Source organism: Genypterus blacodes, unplaced genomic scaffold (assembly GCF_046128005.1).
Source record: "Genypterus blacodes isolate CSIRO-AG114 ecotype Tasmania unplaced genomic scaffold, CSIRO-AGI_Gbla_v1 ptg000055l_1, whole genome shotgun sequence".
Taxonomy (NCBI): domain Eukaryota; kingdom Metazoa; phylum Chordata; class Actinopteri; order Ophidiiformes; family Ophidiidae; genus Genypterus; species Genypterus blacodes.
Genome location: NW_027466867.1, coordinates 6342909 through 6364503, shown reverse-complemented (window position 1 = coordinate 6364503; position 21595 = coordinate 6342909). Strand labels below are relative to the sequence as shown.

Here is a 21595-nt window from a genome sequence, read left to right as displayed (position 1 = left end):
GGGGAGTGACGACAACGACACTTCACTCGAAGTGCCATTTCACCTTTAGACCTACACTGGAATGTGGACTGTGGGAACGAGCTGCAGGGAAAACCCACTCAAACGCTCTCTTAGCAGGTAAGACTGACTATTTTCTTGACTTCTTGACACGAACAATATGAAGATGATTACGTCGCTATTCAAGCCACTGGTCTAAAGTATTTGCAGCACATTTGCATTGTGTTGGATCTCGCGATTGACTACAAGCTGAAACCTTTTTCTATTTTACAAAACACAATATTTACCACAAAAAATACTACAAATTCAAAATAACAATTTCAAAGCAGACATTTAGAAAGGTTTACATAATCAAAATGTAAATGTGCATATATTTATCATTTTATACATAGAAAGGCTGTGTTCTCTTATGTTGACAAAAGTAATTCTGGTTTATGTTTCGGCTTTGTGCATTCATCACATTGACAAAAGTATAAGAATTTGTCTTCGTTACAAATTTGGTGCGTTTTTGTCTGTTATCAGTGGTGAGTGATGTGATTTAAACACATATATTTATCCTCAGATGATAGATTCCGTGAGAATAAATGAGACCGTTGATGTTTATTTAACTGGCTTACCTCCTCCACAATGATGTTTACAATTACCATGCAGTGAATCCTCCATAGATGACATGTCAAGCCATGCTCTTGACTGAGAAGAGAGACAAGTCTGTGGGGGAAAATCAGGTGGTGGGCGCTGAACTATAGCTGGAATCCACTATCATTGGAACAGACATGCAGGTTAACAATCATCAGAACAAACACAGTCTGTGTGTTACATTCAATTACATGCATTATTATGATTTATCCAAGGGAGTGCATCTGAATGGGAAACGGAGATTTTGTAATAGGCTGGCTGACTGTTTGATTGATTTATTGATCGATTGATTGATTGATTCACGATCAGAAAGTTTAAGAAAGGATGAAGACCACAAACTAAATCCAGGATTCTATACTGCGCCATCTGCTGAATCAATGTGTGATCACAGCTTTCATATCCAGGCTGTGGAGGCAAGGTAAAATAATGATGATGATGATAGTGAAAAAAACAAAAAACTGCCGCGATTTGATGAGGAACTTTACACTTCATGTTATCGTTTTGAAATAATGGTAACATGGTGCGTTCTTTAACATGCACGTAGACATATTTGCTGAATGGGCGTGGGAGCTAGAACAAGTCATTCCCGGACAGGACAAGGAACACAAAGTCACCAAGTGGAGCAAAATCACCGGCACGCCACTCCAACTGCGGTACATTTGGGGAATCCTCGGACGTTCAGGGGCAAGTAACCAGTCCCCATGTACGCTTTGGCTCTGAATTAATTTGCCTTTGCTTCCCTTCTCTTTTGAATAAATAACACAATCAGCTATTAACAATGTATTTTATGCATATGTACGGCTAGCTGTGAAGTAATTATGCGGTTTGTTGCGCTCAATATGTAATTTTTCGTCGATCAAACATTATATACGTTCATTCAACAGTTGTATCATATTTTATCTTTAATCGAGTCTCAAGTTTTATAAACTATTAAAGAAACAGATAATTTGTCTTCAACACATATCGTTTGATTGTACGTGTGCGCGCTCTAGCGGTAATATTTCCTATGCTGTGGGCAGACCCTGAAGGCAGCATCGGTGTAGCAATGTTCCCATGATGCATTTGTTCCTCAGCTGTACTCTGACAAGAGAGCGTCTCGCAGCCTAGGGGAACCTATAGTGAGTATGTGATGTTCTTTTTGCTTCTGCGCGTTAATAATTGACACCATAACAGAATTAGCGCATCCTGACGTTTAGGTGAGTCTGCGATTAGTGATAGAAGCTACATCGCCGCGTTTCGACGCAAGGATCAAGTTAACCAGCTCGTTTTCGGTAAGGAAGCTAACTTAACCCAGCGTCGGGTTAGCACTGCGGCTAAGTCATGCTCACGGGTTTGGTGTTTTGATTCAGTGTTTGTGTTCCGTTTGTGATGTAACGAGCTGTGTGTGGTTATGACAGTGACACGATTTTGATAGACCGTAAAGGTAATTTGCCTAAGAGGGAAACGGTATATAAAGTATGAAGGGTCACCATAGATCATGCAACTAACTCACTTCGTACGTTTCAATTGTCTCGAATATTAATTTTTTTGTTGTTTTTGTCTGAAAGTGTCGTCACTAGTGATCAACATAGCTCACATGCCAACATACTTTCATTTCTTTACGTATCTTATCGGGGAAAGCCTGTTGTTACGCTGACCCGCAGTGCAACGCTGTACTTTTGGTTTCCTTTTAAGGGTTAATGTATGGAGGATTGCACTTGTCCATCCTGTTCTATGGCCAAACTATCAACGATAATTAATAATCAAAATTTTGCCGGACCAACAGTCGAAGGCCAAAAAGAATTTAAATTGACAAAGATATAAAAAACAGAGAAAATGTTCTAAATTGATTCATCAATTTATAATGATATAAAATTGATCACAATATAATCATATTTTAAATTGAACTTTATTTATATAGCGCCTTAACACATCAAAGTTATCTCAGGGCACTTAACATACAGAGCAATCATAAGAGATCAACCTGATTATCATGTTGTAGGTTATCATTAAGGCTACTATCTTCCAGGTCTAGTGTAAATAATACATGGAGAGCCTTTTCAATGCCTTAACTTAAAGATGTATTTGAGTAATTCTGTCGCTCTGTGATTGTGTCAGTCTGGACGCTCAGCTGTACAGTGTGATTGGGGAAGTTACACAAACTTCCTTGCAGACAAACCCTTTAATCAGCGTCTCACATGACACGGTAACAATGTAGCTACTCACTGAAACTCCTAACCCTTGTCATTGCAGATATGTCACAGAATACAGTCTCATGATGGAATATCATAGCTGGGTGACAAATATAGCCTATTGGTAGCATTGGGCAAGGAGGGAACACAAAGCCATTTCCTTATCATGTGCCGTGTGTGTCTCACCGCACAAGCACATACCACCATTGTTTACCCGTCTTAGATACTGTATGACAGAGATAATTTTAAAACTTAAGAATTGGGAGACATTTGCAAGTTGCCCTCTGCTTGTAGCGTATTAAGGGATTGTTTTTGTGTTTGTCAGCGTGCCATGTGGGAGTAAATCTTCCCAAGAGGTGCCATGCTCGCCACACAGATGCCAGAGACGTCACCAGAGGCCAGAGATGTCAAACAGGTAAAACAACAGGCTGTTATGTTCGCATTGTGTAAGATCCTATTACCCATTGTTATGATTCTGCAACTCGGCAACTTCTCTTCTGTTGCTTGTCATTATGGCCCTAGGCAACCTTTAACCTTTTGTCTTCAACAGAATTGATCTTTGCAGGTTCCTTGATGATGATGCATTTACAGACTTGAGTGTAGTATTGTGGAAAAAAAAAAAGACGAGATAAAAGGTCCCTGGAATGTGTTGGGGGTCCATTTAAGATCAGATCAATGACTGAATGTGTTTCTCCCTCGAGTGACCCTTTGACCTGTTGATCCACAGAGTCAAAAGGCTGAGCACACTAATGATATTAAAGAGGCGAACAGTGAAACATATCTACCTTTTAATCATGTCTGTAGCTCCTTGTAGTCTTTCTCCAATAATCACGAGCACAACAGTTCTCGGTTTAAGTCATGATTTACTTCCAAATACGATTTTAAGCACAACAACTACAACAAAAGGAAACGAAATCTGAATTGTATACCGAAAGAAACACGGCTGCTAAATTCTTGGCTTCCTAAATGTGGCAGGCTTGAAACTCAACGCCGTCTCGGACTGCGTTAAACTGCAAGCTTTAACAGAAATGACATGAATTATCGAATTCGCGTAAAAAGAAAACATATTTTCTTTCGTCTTCCAAACTTAACACTTTGTAACTTCAAACACAAGAAAGATCCTTTCCTTTAGCGTGTCCTTTCAAAGGTCTGCATGCAATAGCGTTCCGTGCTAACACACACTATTAGAACCATTGTAGCAAAGAAAACAAAATTTACTGTCGCTTACAATATCACTGAGTGTAGTGTTTGGTCAAGTTTTGGTTTTGTAACATACAAATCAGCTGATATCCTGAACTGTCTGTGTGTGTGAGGCAGTGAAAGCTGTAGTGTGAGTGTTGCACACACAGGAAAACCAGCTAATTTTTTATGCTTTTCAGATTTCTGTTGCTCAAGAATCAGGTTTTATTCTGCGACTTGTTTTATAGGCTGTCGTGAACTGTACACGCTGTCCCTCCAGTAGTGTCAGCTGACGGCAGGTGTCACGTGTCAGCAGAAAAACTACACACCACGTTTCATAACCGCATTGTGGCCCCTGCCTCTGATCATTCAAAAAAAAAAAACAAATCTTATTCCTCATTTTGGTTTCTATCATCATTTATACTACAATCGCAAAAATGTTTTGTGCTTGAAATGGGATCAAGATGTTCCATGCACATGAACATGCTATTTAAAGTCAGCCAACCTGGCTCTCAACATTATCACCGCACCCTAAATACCGCTGAAGAAGAAGAGAATGCGGAAGTTGTTAATATTTCCTTTCCTCATACTGACTTAATTCCCCGCAGATTAAAGAGAAGTTGGCACAGTCACTCAAGGCCCTGCAGAAGCGATATGTAGCATCAGACGCTGTGGTGACCAGTGAAGACAGCGACGCCAACGTCCTCTGCTGCGCGCTGGAGGCCATCTTCATCCATGGTATCAAGAGCAAGTACATCCGCTCTGAGGCTGGGGGCCGAAGTAAGAAGGGAGACAGAGGTCCCCTCCCTCAGCCTTTCTTCTGGAGCCTCCTCAAGGCTGTCACTCACCGGTGAGTCCCAATCCCAAACAATACAGGGATTTGTTAATGTGAAATCTTGCATGACGATAATGTATAAAGCATAAAACGTCACCGCACTCCCACTCCACTTGTGTTCCCAGTGATGTGGTCACTGAGCTGGAGAAGCTCAGCTACGTGGGAACGGACGTAGGCCGCTGCCGAGCGTGGCTGAGGCTGGCCCTCAACCACGGCCTGCTGGAGTGCTACCTCGCGTCTCTGTTCCGGGAGAAGTCAAAGCTACAGGCCCACTATCAGCACAGTGCCTTGCTCATGAACGCAGAGGACCGGGAAGTGCTGCTCAGCTATCTCCAGGGTCTGGCCTCGCTTACATTTAGCCTGTCTTACAAATCTGCTGTTCTTAATGAATGGACCACGACACCTCTGGCTCTGGCCGGTCTCTGTCCCGTGTCCCAAGCGGACATACTTGACTTTCCCGTGAGTGACCTTGCCACTTCAAAGCCCGTGTTTAAAGATTCATGGGACACAGCGTCTCAGTCATCCAGCTCTTCAGATGCACAGGATACGGCAAGAGGGTGCCCGGTGGCGCTGCTTGGAAAGGGAACAAGTGCCCTGCCAGCGGGCGGTAAAACACTCAATTCATCTAATTTAAGCCTGGACACCACAGGATCCTCCCAGCTTTCCTCCAGCTTGAGCTCTGACAGCCTCCTGCAGGGGCAGGACCCCCGCAGCCCGGCGGGAGATCAGTGGTCCGCAGGTGACCTTGACATCTCTCCTAATGTCAGCGTCGGCACCAAGAAGACACTGAAAGAGTAAGTGAGAGCTTGCAGTGTGGTTGGATATGTAAGAAACTTTGGCTCTTTCATTTTCCTCTCAAATACGTCATAGGTCACAATTTTGTCTGTGTTTCTACAGTACACCGAGTAACTCCAGGGAAAGCGGCCATTACAGTCAGGACTCCATGCGTGAAGACTCCTTTGTCTCCAGCTTGGGTCCAGATCATTTCTCTGAGGCTGCCAATTCCAGCGGCTCCGACAACGAGACGCACAGCCCCGCTGCATGGCTCCAAGATCCCGTGGAGCAGATCCCGAGCTCGGCCGTCTCTGATCTGGCGTCGTCCTCATCCGACATGAACCACAGTGACCAATTTCCATCAGAAGCATGTGTTAGTATCTCGCCTGAGTTACACTTGGACAGGGATAAAGTGTCAACAGCCGCTGAGCCCACAGGTGCAGAGACGACGCATAAAATCGATGCTCAGGAGAGAAGTGAGTTGATCCATAAAGAAGACAGGAAGGTAGCAGAGAGCTCCTCAAAGAGCAGCTCAGAGTTACGCCAGAGTCAAAAGTTATGTCACTCCGGCAGCATCCTAAGCAGGAGAATATCCTGCGATTCTTTATCGGTAAGTACTTGATCCAACTACTGTGAGTAAATGTCAATGTCTCGGTCTTAACCTGAGTTCCCGCAACCTCTGTCACTTGAATTTGCAGTACTCTCCTTCCTGGATCGCCGACGAGGACATCTACAAGCCCCGTCTAGAAGAAGCACCAGATATGGCCGAGTCGCCCCCTTGTGCAGTGAGCTCACCCACGCCTGAGCCCAGCGTCCCTCAGTCGCCCCCTAGTGTCGTCCACCGCAGACAAATAGGTATTCTGTCTTGCGTGTTAAGTCAAACAAAGAGAGTATTGAATGTTTGAATGATTTGTGTTGCCCGGCTCTTTTTGATGTGTTTTGATCTGGTGTGTATCTCTTGTCTGTCAGGGCTGTTCAACCCGTTTCGAGGCTTGTTGAAGCTCGGTCACCTGGAAAGACGCGGTGCGGTGGGAATGTGGCGTGACTACTACTGCGAGTTATCACCCTACGAGTTCCGCCTGTATGTCAACGCCGAGGAACGGACGTGTTGCGACAACTGCTCCCTTTTACGTTGCGAGGACGCTCGGATCACCTCGCCCGAGGGCCGCTTTGAGCTGGCCTTTCCTGGGAAGCGGCTGTACCTCCGGGCAGCCAATCACGACGAAGCTGAGGATTGGGTAGACCGGATAGTAGAAGCTGTCAACAAGTGTCGCCCAGCATCTCGCATGGACGACCAGTGGGAGGTGCTGCAACCTTCTCCTGAGACTGGTTTAGACGAAGCATCCTTGTCCTCCGCATCCTCGGCCCCCGCCAGCCCTGACCAAGGCCCGCCCTGCTCCAGCACAGGAGGGCAGCCGGCTCCTCTGCCAGTAACGGAAATGGACTGGAGGAGGACAGCCGATTTGGAAACTGATGCCATCAAAGAGTCTGTGTTGTACTTCTCCACCGATCCTGAGGCTCGCACATGGTTACCTCTGCTCTTCTCTCTTTCCTTGGAGGCCTTGAAAAGCTTCAGGGTACAAGAAGGAAGAAAGACCCTGCGGCTGGCCCATCCCATTGAGGAAATCCGAGATGTTGTGCCTGACGTATCTCAAGGAGGACCGGCCTTCTTCAAAGTATTAACTATCAGGGAGACCTTGAGGCTCAGGGCAGAGAACCCAGACGAGGCGCGCTCCTGGAGGGTTCTGATCCGTGGAGCTTTAGATTCCTACCTTGATAGTGGGGAGGATGGGGCGTGTGAAGAGCCGGCTATAGTTCCCCAGGGAGTGGCTGGCAATATCCATCGACTGGTGCAGCACACATTGAAAGAAGATGGAGCGCTTCTAGCTCATCTATGCGTTGTGCCTACAGAGAGAGGGCTTGATACTCAGAACTTCAAATGTGCAGGTGACTTTTGTCTATTAGACTTTTACACAATTCACAAATGCAGAATGTGTTGTATGTGTGAGATAAAAGGAGGATTAATGCTAGAATGGCTGTGTGTCGTCTGCAGGCTGTGCGAAGCAGATTGGTCCGTCCCTGAGCAGAGCCAGGTTATGTGAGTTCTCAGGCCAATACTACTGTGACTCCTGTCACCATGGTGACACCTCCATCATCCCATCCCGCATGTTGCACAACTGGGACCTCACACCACGGGAGGTGTGTTCAAGCACATGTGCAATTTCCCTTTTGCTGTTAAGATGTGATATTAATTCTGTTTGTTTGTTTTCTTCTCAGATTGATTAATCATGTACACAAGTCAGTTGACCTATATGTGTGTGTGTTTGTGTGTCCCCAGGTATCCAAAAAGGCTCTGCAGCTGCTGGCTCAGATAGAGAAGGACCCGCTGCTGAACCTGGAGCAGTTGAACCCAGAGTTGGTGACGCACTCTGAGGCCATGGCTGAGGCCCACAGCCTGAGACAGAGGTTACGCCTGCTGGGAGACTACATGCTCACCTGCCGCAGCAGTGTCTGCAAGAAAGTCCGAGCCAGGTATGTGTGTGTGTTTACTGTCGGTTTCTCATTTTTTGCTGTGTTAAAATTATATTTCACTCCTCAAAATTGCTCCTTATTTCAACTCTCTCCAGAATGAGGCAGAGAACTTACCCGCTGGAGCACAGTCATCTGTACAGTGTTATGGACCTGCGACAGGTATCCAGCAGACGGATCATGTTGTCAGTTGTACCGTTTCGTCATCTTAATCCTAATGCATGTCTGTGATTTCAGATAGCAGAGGGCCAATATGCAATGCACCTGAACACGCTGGTCAGATACGCCTGCAACCACGTGAACCACTGTGACCTGTGCACTCAGCGTGGCTTCATCTGCCAGATTTGTCACGCCGATGACATCATCTTCCCTTTCCAGTTTGAGACCACCACCCGGTAAAGACGTTGTTTGTGTCGGCGAAGAAAAGGCTCCTTTGTGTTCTGGGTGCTGTACTTTATATTTACCTTCACATTTCCTTTAATCATCACCTTGACATTTTTTTTCCAGGTGTAAAGATTGCAAGGCTGTGTATCATCTCGCCTGCAAGTCTCATGGCTACTCCTGTCCGCGCTGCCTGCGACTGAGTAAATACCTGGAGAGGGATCTGCAAGACTCAGCATAGGGCTCTTAAACGGAAAACTCAAACTTAGGTCTAGCTTTTACACAAAGTAACCTCAAGTGCAATTATGAGTCTCACTTGCCTCCTCCAACTGACTGAAAACGCAACCCCACCGAGGCTGAAAGTGCGAGAGCGATGGTGCTCACACAGCTCGGCTCTCTTGCACTGATATAGAAACACAAAAAGCCTAATTTATTGACATGATCCTGACATAATAGCCAACTGTTACTGACCTGTGACTTTAATACCTCTCTGAATTTAATTCAGCTAAGCCACAGTATCAAATTAATAACTAAATCATGGTTAAAGTTGCTGCCAAGAGTCTAATTTGTCTTTTTTTTTTTTTTTTTTTTTTTTTTACATTGTGGGTTTTTGACTTGACTTAATCAAGTACAAATTTCTTAACCATAATGTTTACCAGAGATGCTCCACAGTAGTTACTGCATATTGAACACTGAGCATTAAACATCAATGAGGGGAGGCACATGCAAAATTATGATAACAGCACTTGAAATGTTGTGGAGATTTTGATTGTGCCTTTTTTATTTAAGCTTTACACAATTTTTTTTCTTTTATGTCACTAATACAGTGCCAAAAAGCATTACAAAGACTTGTTGGGTCCATAGTCAACTCCGTGGCTGCCATAGATAGTGATATTGTACTGTATCTGTTGGATGCCATATGTATAAATCATTTACCATGACGACTTTGTGGGATGCTTATAAGTCTTGGTATGTCTGTTGAGTTTGTTTTGAGCTCACAAAATGATTTGTTATCTTAAATTAAGATTCTATAGAAGTCCAGAGACAAGACTTTAAAAATATTTAATCAGAAATTGAATGCGCTCATTTAGTGAATGTCAGATGATTCAAATACATGTATGGAAGTTCAGAAATCATTCATGTGCAGCAACAAAGTTGTTTTTTTGTATTGGTGCAGATTAACCATACATGAATTCTACTTTATAATAGAGTAATTTCATTAATATGCAAAGTTGCACTACTGTAAGACTGTTAAATTGACACACTGCCCAGAAACAAACTAATGGAATTTATTTTGCATAATTATTGTGACTTCCGGAATATTAACCATAGAGAAAGATTTAATTCACAGCTAAACATAAATCAGTGAATGTTTATTGTTCAAGCCTATTATTCTTTTTTGATACTGCATATTCAAAACACATCACTCGTGCTTTCAACAGTACAGAATATAGCTTTTACTGGCCTATTTGTAAAGTCATCTCATGTATATATGATGGATAGTATATAAATGATCACTGTAAGATACATTTCTGTCAGTCTGTTATTTTCTGAATCCCATTTGTTCCAAAATGAAGACACTGATGAGGGTTAAAGGTTCTAATGCTCTAAATGTACACAACCCTCTCCAATATGATTTATAGGTTATATGAATTTACAAAACATGTTGTCCAATGTGAAATGTGACCCTGACAATGATTTTCCAGTCATATGTGATATCAGCAGGCACCATCAACAACAGGATCTTCATGTTTTTCTAACATAGTTCTCTTGTCATGAGGCTTTGTTTTGTTCCAGTGAGCTGACACGCCCACATAATCCTGACTATGTAAATCTATGTTCTGCGTCATGAATATCTGATTAATCTTAAAGTCGCGCTTGATTATTGCAAAAGAAAACTAATTGAGGATAGTGAAAGTAATGTGTAGAAGCTGAATATATGTATTTAATTTAAGATCTACATTTAACATGATTATTCCGGAAATGCTTCTTTGCTTGGTCTCTCCCAGCTGAGGGCTATTGCCTTAATGACGACTGATTGGCTCACGAGGACGAGGTGTGTCTTCCATTGGCAAAACAGAATCCCACTATTATACTAATTACAACTATTTGCTCACAGTAACACAATAGATTTTGAACATTGAAACTGCCTTAATATTAGATTTATTTCAAACTGCATTCCTTTTGAAAAAAACACCACGTGCCATCGTTAATAAAAGGTAAATTAAGCTCAAATGCCGCCTCCTCCTCCGCATTGTACCATGAGCGTGGCAGTGAACTAATAACAGGGATAATGCTAATGTCATGGGAGGAGTAAAGCCTGCAGCCTCCCAGGAATTGAATCCTAACAAACAAGTTTGACAAACACTCGGGTTTCTCTCCTGGCAGCCGGAGTAGCAAGACGCAGATCCGGGGCATCCTTCCCTATTCCTCGTTCTGTGTCACTTATTGGAACATTCGGTTCGTCTGAGGGTCAGTGGAGGTTCGGGTTCAGGTTCGGGATGGATGTCGCCGAGCACCGCAGAGGGCTGGAGAGGAGCAACCACACGGCGTTCATACACGACAACCAGCTGTGTGTGTGGGGAGGCTACCAGGTGAGATTACCTCAGCATGGAGAGATGAAGACGTGTAAAAGTCGCGTATAACGTGCGTAAAATTACCTGGCGTGACCTTAGAAATAGTTTTCTAGTAACTTTACCGTAACTACGCCGCATGTTTTCTTGTCATGTATACTGGACTTTAACTTTGGTGAATTATTGTTTTACCAGCGCTTTTCTTGGTGTTTTTGTATTTTGAGTCTGAGGCAGTGGCTCAGTGGGTAGAGCTTCCGCTTGGGAACCGGAGGGTTGCCGGTTCGAGCCCCTGCCGAGGTGCCCCTGAGCAAGGCACCGAACCCTCAATTGCTCCCCCCTCTGCGAAGGGTGGTAAATGTAATGTAAATGTAATGTAAGTCGCTTTGGATAAATGATCGTAATGTAATGTAATGTAATAAGTACCGCGACTTCTAACTGCGTCGTTGTATTCACCTGGCACCACCCCAGGGCAGAAACGTGCTTCAATTACAATATATTAATTCAGACTTTGTGCAATTATATGCAAATTGATTTGTGAGAAGCCTTCCATTGTACAATTTTAATGGAACAGAGAAGTGACGCACACTAAATGTACAACAAGTCAGTCAAAGATGACAGAAATGGCCCTGCACTAGTGATCTGTATACATTGTTTGGTACAATTTACTTATTTTCTGTGTCTGTCTATTGAGATAGGTGTGTATATAAACGAGTACAATCACGGCTCAAGAGCAGCTCGGCTCAAGTTGCTGAAACAGGAGATTTTGCTGCAGGAACAAGCCACACTACATTTTAGAGATTAGATCAGTGGTTCTCAAACTTTTTCTTTCGCCCCCCCTTTTATAGATCATAAGTTTTTCGTGTTGTCCGGGACGTTCCCGGCGCCGCGCATGCAAAACTGGTTCCGGGTTTAATATCGTCCCCCCTGTAACCTCTGGTTACACACTGACACACTGGTGGTTTCGGACGGTGGTCCCGGTGGCTGGAAATAATCTAAAAGCAAAAACGTGTTGTCGCACACAAAACCGGTGCCGGGTTTAATATCGTTCCCCCCCAATTTCTCAGTTATTCTTTGCATTTTGGGGCGTTTCAAAGCTGTTTACATGCGTAGGCCTGCTGTAGGTGAAATGATAATACTAAGAATGTTGTTGAGCCTTTTCTTCCTGTTCTCTGACAGGTATTTGCTGGAGAGGATTTCCTGTTGCCTAGCAATGAGATATGGCTCTGTGATTTGGATTCAGGGATGTGGTAAGTTTGCACTTTATCAGCAGAGATGAACATAATGTCACTTTGTTACTTGCCAGTGTCACGTATAATCTATGGCTTTAGGCTGATATCAGGGTTTTGTTTGGTAGTTATTCCTTTTACAATGATATTAACAAGGCACCGTGACTTCTGGCATCACAGAAGAATTCAATCTCAAGGAAGAACATCATTTATAGTTAAAACATCTTTCAGAACTGCATAACAAAGTCTGAAAAGCTAGATTACACATTGCTGCCTTTTCAAATCTATGTGTGCGTGTTTTTGGCACCAAAGCAAACCCCCACCACTTCACCGGTGGGTGCATTTTCCCCTTATCTCCTTCTTGCCTCATGTGCGATACAGGGAGCGGAGGGAGATTTCTGGGGACGTCGTCCCAGAGTTAACAGGCTTCTGTGGCTCTTATGTTAACGGGACACTCTACATCTTTGCGGGGTGCGACTCCGTTGGATACACCAATGATGTAAGTTTTCGTGAGCGCTTGTTGTTTAGTAAAAGCAGCCATCTGTACATATGCATGCGCTGACAGGAATGTGGGATAGGGAATGTTTTTCTTATAGCGGCTATCATTGATATAAGAACTATCTGACATGCAGAACTTGTAGTAACTTGACACTGGCGCCACAGATGGAGATACAATTTCCAAGAGTAACTGTGACATGCTGTCAGAAGTTAGGGAAGGAATGTGAACACAAGTAGGTAACAAGTCAGAGGTGAAGGAGTCTCCCCACTGCGCATTTTTCGCCGTTCATCACAACCACAAGTCTGCCCAAACATCAATTGTGAAGCTGAGTGGATGATGCTTATTTCGTGCCGTCTAGATGTTCAGCGTTGACCTTACGGAGGAGACTCTCACATGGAGGAAGGTGACCGACACCAAGGGTTCAATGCCGTCGCCACGAAACAAACACTCCTGCTGGGTACACAAAGACAGGTGGGTGTATTTGGAATATTCTGCAGGGCTGGGAAAAAAAGGAGCATTGTTTAGGCTTCACTGGTAGTATTGTGAACCGGTGGCGACAGTAATTCAATCCTGTGCCTTTGCTTCTTTTTTTTGAAGACTAATCTACTTTGGTGGATACGGTTGCAAGACTGTTGGCGAGGTACAAAACGCTTCGTCGTCGAGCTTCGTCGTCGAGGAGATGTCATGGGTAAATAAAAGTGCAACAGCATTTTATCTTGATCACAATTCAAAAAATTTAAATGTTCACTGACTTACATTTTATTACTTTTATGAAAATTTTAATTTTATGAAGTAATCTGTAAATCAAGTTTATTGTACAATATTGCGCTCTTGGGTGTTTAGACAACGATTGGGAACACGCTATTCAGATGCTGGGGCTGGAACAATGAGGTCAACGTTTTTGACACGCACATCTCCACATGGAGCGCGCCAGAAACTCGGGTGAGCGCAGCGATGTGCCACAATATATTTCCGTTTCAATGTAAATGCTGATGCATGCAGAATGCGTCTCTGTTGTTTGTAATCAGGGTCCTGCTCCGTCTCCCAGAGGGTGTCACGCCAGCTCCCTCCTGGGAAACAAAGGTTACGTCTCCGGCGGCCTGGTGAGTCCACGAAATGTGCTGATGGACTAGTCCTGCGTTTTTTGGTTTCTGTAACGACGTTGGTGCTACTGCTGTATCCGTCTCTGTTCTGTTCCAGGACACGGTGTCGTTGGAGATATTCTGCTTAGACCTGTTGACGTGGACCTGGACCCAGTTGTAAATCTTGCTTTCACTCCTCCACATAATCCAGACTCCTAGTTGTGATGCACTGACCACAGCTTCTGTTTGTCTATTCTGTCCCAGCGACTGCTCCCCGTCCTGGACTCCTCTGGGCCGCTCCATGCACACAATGATGCCCACGTCAGATCACACGCTGCTCGTATTCGGAGGTCTGGGCACTTACGGAAATGTACTCAGTAAGTCCACGCCAAAGAGTTCAGAGTGTGTGAGTCTTATGTTTGTGTTTAGGGTTCCCAAAGCCAAACTTAACTCATTTAAACCATCCTGAACTCTTTTCCCTTTTGAGGTGATGCCTGGCAGTTTAATGCCCCAAAGAGAGAGTGGACGGAGTTGAAACACTCGCACAAAGACAAGCCCAGGTATGTGACCCGCTCGCACAACTTTGGGACAATCTCTGCAGCCTTGTTTTCACAGTTCCATATGTCAATGTTGGTCCTGGCCCTTGATTCTAGCTCGTCTACAATGTATGTTTGCAGTTTCATATTATACCAATGGAATAGGTCAGCAGATGGGATAGGTTTTAAAGTTTTGCTATTATATTCACCGCAACCTTTATCATGTCCAGGTTGTGTCACACGGCGTGTCGGGGGAAAGACCAGGACGTGGTGGTGTTCGGAGGCAGCAGCGACTTCTCCATCCTCATGGACTCGGTATGTGACAACAGGACCTCACTGGATTCTTCCTAAGCGTTATTGTAGCTCCACAGCAGGGAACATACAGTTCAGCCACATAATCGCTTTTCTCGTCACCTTGCAGAGGGAAGTAATTATACCTCAGTCAATAAGTAAAGTTGTTGCATAAAGAAAGCTTAATTGCTTTTAAGCACTTTGAGTGCAAAGTGCGCCCCTGAAGCTCTAATCTGATTTCACATGTGAAATTGAACGGGTGACATATTTGAGTTGTCGGGGTCAAAGGACAGATCCTGTTCCCATGTGTAGGTTTTCTCCAGCAGCAAACCTAAACGTTCTCGTCCTTGTTCAGGTGGCAGTTCTGAGATCCCCAAATCAGCATCACTGCAGCGACGTGCTCATCTTTCAGACTCAGCCGTACCCTCTCTCCAGGTATGAATGCGCTGAGCTACGTGTGTGTGTACATATTGTGTGTAATATGGTTTGTGTTGTGTTGTTGGAACAGTGTCCTGTGCATATTACAACTGTACATTCCGTGCACTTTTGACAGCTTGTGTGAGCTTGTTTGTGCATCGACTCCACCCACGCATGATTAAGCAGCTTAACAACATTCAATGACCACTTGCTTACACACTGTGGGCTATTTATACTGCTGCTCCGAGCTGCACGGCTCCCCGCCCCAGTTCACATACAGGGAGGACGTGTCGCTATGCTAATGAGCTTTACCAGACTGCCTTGTTATTTATCGGCAGGACGTGAGCTCAGTCACGCTTGTGTGAAATGGACAGAATTAAGTTAGGTTGTTGAATTGACGCTTTGTTGAAACTTGAGAATCCATTCATTTACAACTCATTGGCAATTGGGCACATTTTATTATTTGGTTTGTCCCTATAAATAGCCAATATCATATTTAAAACATGTTTTTAGGCTATGTTTATGCATTTTTTTTTTTTAAAGTTTGGAAATTTCAACATTGTGACCTTTTTGGTCTATATTCACATTTCATCATTTATTAAGAAAGTAATGAAGGTAATCATTTTGTTTAATATCTATGAAACAGTTTTGACAAATATCTTTTACAAAGTCTGAGTCCAAAGTGTCTGAAGAATAGTTTACAATAAGATACAATGTAAATATAAGATCAAAAGTAATTGCACATTATTTCCCAATTTAGTTTATCGACCAAACGATCCCATTTTGATATTCAGTTCACTATTTGGCAGCAGCTAAAGCCTGGCTATATCAAAATAAAGGGATTTTCTTTTATTTCCAGATTGTGTGAAGACTTCATAGGGAGAAACGCTGAGCTGCTTGGGAAGCTGCTGGACTGGCTGCCATCACGGCTGAAGAGCAAGGTGGACAAGCGACGGGCCTTCTTCAACAAGTTGGTAACAACGGATTAAAGAGATTTTAAAGTGACGAGATTCTTAGCCAATCGGATCGATAAATAATATTGATTTGCTTCTATGTTTTTGTTTGTGATATTGATTTGTATTTTAAATATAACATAAGTTGTAAATAAAGATTTGTCTTTTAAAAAATCAATTGTGATTAGGGAAGTTTTAATTGTGATGGCTGGATAATGTAAAATGTTTTTTGGAATAAAAATACTGATATGTCAAAGTGTCACACTTCCTCTGAGCACTTGTCTGTACTAGTTCAACATCTGAAGAATTGATTTGTGATTTTAACAAAGTTTAACATCCCACTTTCAGTGTAATTAGCATATGAGTGTCGAACCTTTCAGCGTCCTTTCAGCGTCAGCTTGTTAGTAACTAATAGCTGATTTAACTGCTGTGTTTACAGAAAACGACATGTTATTCGAACATTTCTGTGCATGGAGGACGGCAGTGCTGCTCACTAATGCCACAACAAACCAGCACTATTGGCATGAATCAGTATAACAGATTATTTTCAAAAATAAAATGGATCTTTAATCATCTTACGAATTTCAAATCAAAGCAACTGTTTGTGTTGAGTATTGATAGCAGATCCTGTGTGAGTGTGTGTGTGTTTGTGTGTGGGCCACCCCTGCGCTTCTATGGAGGTGTGCATGCAGAAAGCCGAACTGCAATGTCTCTTGGCCGCGTGCTTGCTTTGTTTCAGACAGGACGGACGTAGTTAGCGGGCAGCATGCCTCTCTGCCCTGTGCGCAGGTTGCGTCCAAACATCCACCCCTCATCTATGGGCTCTATGTCTGCGATCAGATCCCCCTCCTGCAGAGAAACCTCATCTGCTTCAGATGCTGTGTAGCTGTACAAGGCCTTGTACTGCTTCTGAGGAGAGAAGGGAACAAATGTGTTTTCAGTGAGCCTTGACTGGCATCTGCCTGGTTCTCCTGATTGGAGGTATCTGGAGTTTGGTGGAAAATCTCTGCCCATATTCTGTTCAACATTCAGTGATTCGAATCGGCAAAATCTTACCCCTCCACTAGGTGGTGCTGCAGTGGCAGAGTGCAATGGTCCGGCAGGTAGACTGACAAGGGCAGATGGTTGCTGTTCATCTTCTGCACATGCACAAACACACTGAGCAAACAGGAGAAAAAGGTATACAAAACAGTGTGTGTGTGTGTGTGTGTGTGTGTAAAGAAGAACCATACCTTGCCTATTTTCAGGTGGTGGTGCATCGCTTCGAATCTTGCTTTTCTCAAATTCTTCATGGTACTTTATCTGCAGAAACATTGGCATCAATGTAAACATGCACGTGCAAGAGAGTCCACAGGAGGGCAGTATAAACAAAGTCTTGATGCTTAAGAGCTTCTTTGAGGCCTTTGTGCAACATAACTCCCGTAGTTTAGACTACTCAAGGGGAACGAGAGAATAACACAAGCTCTGTAGAAACACTGGAATGCAGTGCCTGGATGAACTGGGGAGGGAGGGAACTAAACACTCAGTAACGAAGAGAAGAAGCAGCCCCCATGTGTCCTGCTGTCCTCAACAGACCCCGCGGGACTAGTAAATAGAAAGAGGCCTTGATGGGGGGAAAAAGGACTGGAGGAGACCGAAAGAGTATGCAAAACTAAGATCATGGATATTTTGTGATGACCGGGAGAAAGAAAGCAAGAAAGAAAAGAAGCAACTGGTGGAAAATTCTGAGTTTGGCCTTTTGACATGCAGCTTATCTCGTCATTCCTTTCTGATTGCTCTCATGAGAGACAGAGAGAGAGCAGAGCGGTGGTAGTGAGCTGGGAACGAACGCCGACTTTGTGTCCACAGCTGAGAGACTTTGACCATATAGGGAATCTGCTGCTCTGTGGACAGTGAGAAATGTCAGAAATGTTCCTGTGTCTCTGCAGACTCACACTGACACGCTCCACTGGCTGCAGCTCTGTGTGCATTTCTCAGATTCCACGATTCAAAAACTGTGATCCCGGGTTGGAAATGTTTCCTGCTGAGGAACGTTAAACAGGTTATAGAGTTTCTGAGGCCCGCCGGAACTTACGTTACTGATCTGGTCCTGGGTCTTCTTCAGCCTCTGCATCTCAGGCGTGTCCACCACCAAGCTGAAACCTTTCCCCTTGTTCTTCTCAAAATCCTCCTTGTAAAGGGCCTGCACATTTTCAGTTCAACACAATGTACATTTGAGATTAATGAGCATTTATTGAAGTGCCACACAGAAAAACTGTTTCATTCAGTTTGTTTTGACTCCATATGCAGTTTTAACATTGAAATGAACTCAAAATGATGTGTTCATGTACTGGAAAAGACATCACTTAATGAGAGTTGTGTGTTTTTGCAAATTCACCGCATCAGAGTGCATTTCAGTAGAATCAAATGCACAAATTGTATGAAAGCGTGTGCAGACACATACATATACACATATAGACACAGAATTAGAGGATGAAATTATGTCGTGTGATAAAGGACGCATCTTAATTTGCTGATATTTCTCGTGAATCTGAGGTTAGGATAAGGCGTCGGAGCACTTTGAGGGCTTTAGAAGTCCTGACATACGTTACTGATCTGGTCCTGCATCTTCTTCACTCTCTGCATCTCTGGAGTGTCGGCCACCACGCTGAAACCTTTCCCCTTGTTCTTTTCAAACTCCTCCTTATAGAGTGCCTGGAAAGTTTCAGCTCATCAGGATTCATTTTGCCCATTGCACAGAGATTACAAAAGCTCTACAACTCCTTTCAGAGCGATGCCACTGGGTAACTTGATCACCTGCTACAGCTCAACCAAAAATATAAGAAATGTTTATTTCAGACAAAATCGGTCACACACTTGGCTCCAACACACACACACACACACACACATGCGCACACGAGTGAGTCATATACTTGCTATGAGGAATGTCTCAGAGAGGGAGCGCAACGGCCTCGACTTTTATGGTTATAAACAATGAACAGGGTTGGTTGGATGGGATGAAGGGAAGCACGGAGAGAGAGAGAGAAAGAGAAAAGAAAACAACTTTTGGTGTAAATCTGACCGCGACGCTATGTTACATATTTGTTGATTTAGCACATTACGTCATCCCAGCACTCACGCCGGACTGTGAAAAGGCCGCACCACTTTCTGACATTAAAGCAGCGACTCTTCCAACAAAAGCAGCTGGGGTGAATTTGAGATAAGTGGGAATGTTTGTTAGAAACGTTCGTGCACACTGATGAAAGGAAAAATACTCTATTACACATAAAATGCCTGAATTCTAAATTCTATCTAAACAAAAGTTGATGAGTAATTGCTCTGCAATTGACTTAGAGAGTGTTAAATTATTGATGCATTAACATGTATCCGGTGCTCATGCATTACTAATCAATCAATCAACAGTCAATTTATTGATTGTATTTCTATCTATACATCACTACCAGGGTAAAGCTCATCATCTGTCCTGCATGGTGTCCAAAGCACCTTGAGCTGCTTTTGTTGTATGAAAGGATCACCGGCTCCATATTCATCCATTTTGAACTTCAGGAATCACTCAAGATTAAAGCACCTTTGTCTCACAGTGGTTTGAAGTCTTTGCAGCCTTAAAAGGGCATGTGGATAGAGTTTGATAGACTCCAAGAAAGTCAACCAGAGAGTGACAGAGACAGAGACAGAGACAGAGACAGAGAAAGAGACAGAGAGAGAGATGAATTTAAGATCTATGGTGGAAAGTTGGGTTGAGTCTCAAATCTCCACACGCGAGTTGAGCTCTGAGCGGCTCGTTAGGATGACTGAAGGAATCTAATCAGAGCTGACACACAATCCTGGTGACACAACCAGATTACAATGACAGACAACAGAGACTGAGCAGCAGTAATAGCGGAAGCGAGTGAGAAGCTTGATCGGTGTGTGTGTGTGTTAGTGTGTCGAACCTGGCTATTGAGCTGGCTCTGCTGTTTGAGACGGAGATTCTCGGGGGTGTCAGTCACTATAGTGAAGGAGGTTTTGGGGTAATGCCTGAAAGAAAACAACACCAAAACAAAACTTTATAATATAAATACATATATGTTTAATCTCACTCAGGCAAAAACGTAAGAAATACAGGAATATTTTAATAATTCTGTTAATAATAAACACAGTCGGATAATAAACAGGTATTGTTATTTGTATCAGAATGTCTGCTGTCAAAGTTTCATTTCTTTCTAAAGTTCAGATTGTGTTTAATGATGACAATTTAGTAGCAAATTTCAAAATGTCTGCACTGATGATTATTTTCATGATTGATTGATTGAGGGAAATTTTTCAAATTGATTTTTCAATTCAATTTAATTCCTTTGTGGTTTCCAGGTTTGTGTTCCATTTTATCAGTGGCTTTCTGTTCAATGTTCAGTGGTCGAGTCCGAAATAGTCGCCGAGGTAAACACTCACATACTGCAATACGGTTTCTTGTCAAAGCCTCTGTAGTTTGTCATGCTCAGGGCCATCTTGCAGATCTCGCAGCTGAAACAACCCTTGTGCCAATACTGGAAACAGACAGACAGACAGACAAGCAGGATAAATGTATATAATTCCATATATGGACCTTTGTATCCATTTCATTGTGACCTTTGTGGTGCATGTTGGAAAGTGTAAAGTGTACACAAGCTACTGTGGGAATAAAGAAGCTTTCACCTAAATTTAAGTGGAATCAGTTATTAAGAGTGTAAATAACAAGGGGAAACACACCTGCAGCTCCACTTGTGTCTATGTGGTCTTTCTGATTTTAACAGTACGTGGTTTGTGGTTTATACATGTTTATACAGGATGTGGTTTGCTTTTCATCTCTCTCCCTCTCTGTGTGTTCTAGTTCATTCATGCATTTCAAGCAGGAATAGCATCAGGAAAATATTATACCACTGCACAAAGTAATACAAGCAAAGAACAAAAAAGCCAGTATGAAGCCTGTGATACATTTCTATTTAATCAACTGTGTGTGACTTTGATTCATCTTACCTTATCGAGGCAGTTGATTTTTTCTGTGGGGTAAACTGCTTTATTGCATCTTCCACACGGTGGATTCATGGCTCACAGATTATTCAAGCAACAAAAACAAAATACTTCAGAAGCAAAGTGGAGTCTGTGATAGAAGCTAAAGTAAAGAGACCTTCTCTTCATCAATTAATATACGGACACAAGACGAGGAGGAGGAGGAGGAGCATCAAGTCTACATGCTGCCTTCAAATACCATCTGATTTAGAAACATTCACTTAGGATACAGTCGTCCAGAGGCTATGTCTTCTCTGTATATTTGATAATCCTGAGAAAAGGGTTCCACACTCTTCTGTCATATTCAGATAATTTAAGTGCTACATGTGTTTTCTGTGATTATTCATTCAAAGGCAGAAACCGGCCCCAGTGTTTTCTGACATGCAAGTAATCCATTGTCTGAATTGTCTGAAGGCATCCCACTGCCCTTGTTTTACATATTACATTATTCTAACCAAATTTAACTGAAATCTTATCTAACAAATCAAAGT

The 21595-nt window shown here is 43.1% G+C and overlaps 3 protein-coding genes across 7 annotated transcripts; 2 read left to right on the top strand and 1 right to left on the bottom strand.

Moving 5' to 3' along the window:
- Positions 1-50: 50 nt before the first annotated feature.
- Positions 51-10029, top strand: plekhm1 (pleckstrin homology domain containing, family M (with RUN domain) member 1). 4 transcript variants are annotated; one of them, XM_076152013.1, is made up of 12 exons: positions 51-117; positions 3130-3219; positions 4592-4833; positions 4944-5612; positions 5716-6202; positions 6291-6447; positions 6562-7539; positions 7646-7791; positions 7931-8124; positions 8220-8283; positions 8359-8516; positions 8629-10029. In XM_076152013.1, the coding sequence occupies exons 2-12, from the start codon at positions 3166-3168 to the stop codon at positions 8741-8743; spliced, it is 3264 nt and encodes a 1087-aa protein (XP_076008128.1). In that variant the 5' UTR covers positions 51-117; positions 3130-3165; the 3' UTR covers positions 8744-10029. The 4 variants fall into 4 exon arrangements, with proteins under 4 accessions (XP_076008128.1, XP_076008125.1, XP_076008126.1 ...); XM_076152010.1 differs by lacking the exon at positions 51-117 and adding an exon at positions 1686-1904; XM_076152011.1 differs by lacking the exon at positions 51-117 and adding an exon at positions 1689-1755.
- Positions 10030-10835: 806 nt separating this feature from the next.
- Positions 10836-16238, top strand: LOC143002244 (kelch domain-containing protein 1-like). The gene is made up of 13 exons (XM_076152263.1): positions 10836-11096; positions 12252-12322; positions 12683-12800; positions 13159-13271; positions 13398-13488; positions 13644-13742; positions 13829-13903; positions 14001-14059; positions 14147-14259; positions 14370-14442; positions 14649-14733; positions 15065-15144; positions 15986-16238. The coding sequence occupies exons 1-13, from the start codon at positions 11004-11006 to the stop codon at positions 16113-16115; spliced, it is 1200 nt and encodes a 399-aa protein (XP_076008378.1). The 5' UTR covers positions 10836-11003; the 3' UTR covers positions 16116-16238.
- A 382-nt stretch (positions 16239-16620) lies between these two features.
- On the bottom strand, positions 16621-21240 carry LOC143002245 (LIM and SH3 domain protein 1-like). Of its 2 annotated transcripts, XM_076152264.1 has the most exons (8): positions 21072-21240; positions 20508-20602; positions 20012-20096; positions 18666-18773; positions 18154-18261; positions 17312-17381; positions 17136-17218; positions 16621-16988 (listed from the first exon to the last, which is right to left on the bottom strand). In XM_076152264.1, exons 1-8 carry the CDS (start codon positions 21138-21140, stop codon positions 16815-16817), a joined length of 792 nt encoding a protein of 263 aa, XP_076008379.1. In that variant the 5' UTR covers positions 21141-21240; the 3' UTR covers positions 16621-16814. The 2 variants fall into 2 exon arrangements, with proteins under 2 accessions (XP_076008379.1, XP_076008380.1); XM_076152265.1 differs by lacking the exon at positions 18666-18773.
- Between the last annotated feature and the right edge of the window lie 355 nt (positions 21241-21595).

Excerpts from the sequence above, each read along its gene's own strand:
- LOC143002244 (XM_076152263.1), top strand. The coding sequence starts at position 11,004 with ATGGATGTCGCCGAGCACCGCAGAGGGCTGGAGAGGAGCAACCACACG. Across the intron at positions 12,801-13,158 it reads CCGTTGGATACACCAATGAT|ATGTTCAGCGTTGACCTTAC; the intron begins GTAAGTTTTCGT and ends CGTGCCGTCTAG. Across the intron at positions 13,743-13,828 it reads GGAGCGCGCCAGAAACTCGG|GGTCCTGCTCCGTCTCCCAG; the intron begins GTGAGCGCAGCG and ends GTTTGTAATCAG.
- plekhm1 (XM_076152013.1), top strand. The coding sequence starts at position 3,166 with ATGCTCGCCACACAGATGCCAGAGACGTCACCAGAGGCCAGAGATGTC. Across the intron at positions 7,540-7,645 it reads TCAGAACTTCAAATGTGCAG|GCTGTGCGAAGCAGATTGGT; the intron begins GTGACTTTTGTC and ends TGTCGTCTGCAG. Across the intron at positions 8,284-8,358 it reads GTGTTATGGACCTGCGACAG|ATAGCAGAGGGCCAATATGC; the intron begins GTATCCAGCAGA and ends CTGTGATTTCAG.
- LOC143002245 (XM_076152264.1), bottom strand. The coding sequence starts at position 21,140 with ATGAATCCACCGTGTGGAAGATGCAATAAAGCAGTTTACCCCACAGAA. Across the intron at positions 17,219-17,311 it reads ACCACCTGAAAATAGGCAAG|AAGATGAACAGCAACCATCT; the intron begins GTATGGTTCTTC and ends GTGCATGTGCAG. Across the intron at positions 16,989-17,135 it reads CAGCACCACCTAGTGGAGGG|AAGCAGTACAAGGCCTTGTA; the intron begins GTAAGATTTTGC and ends TTCTCTCCTCAG.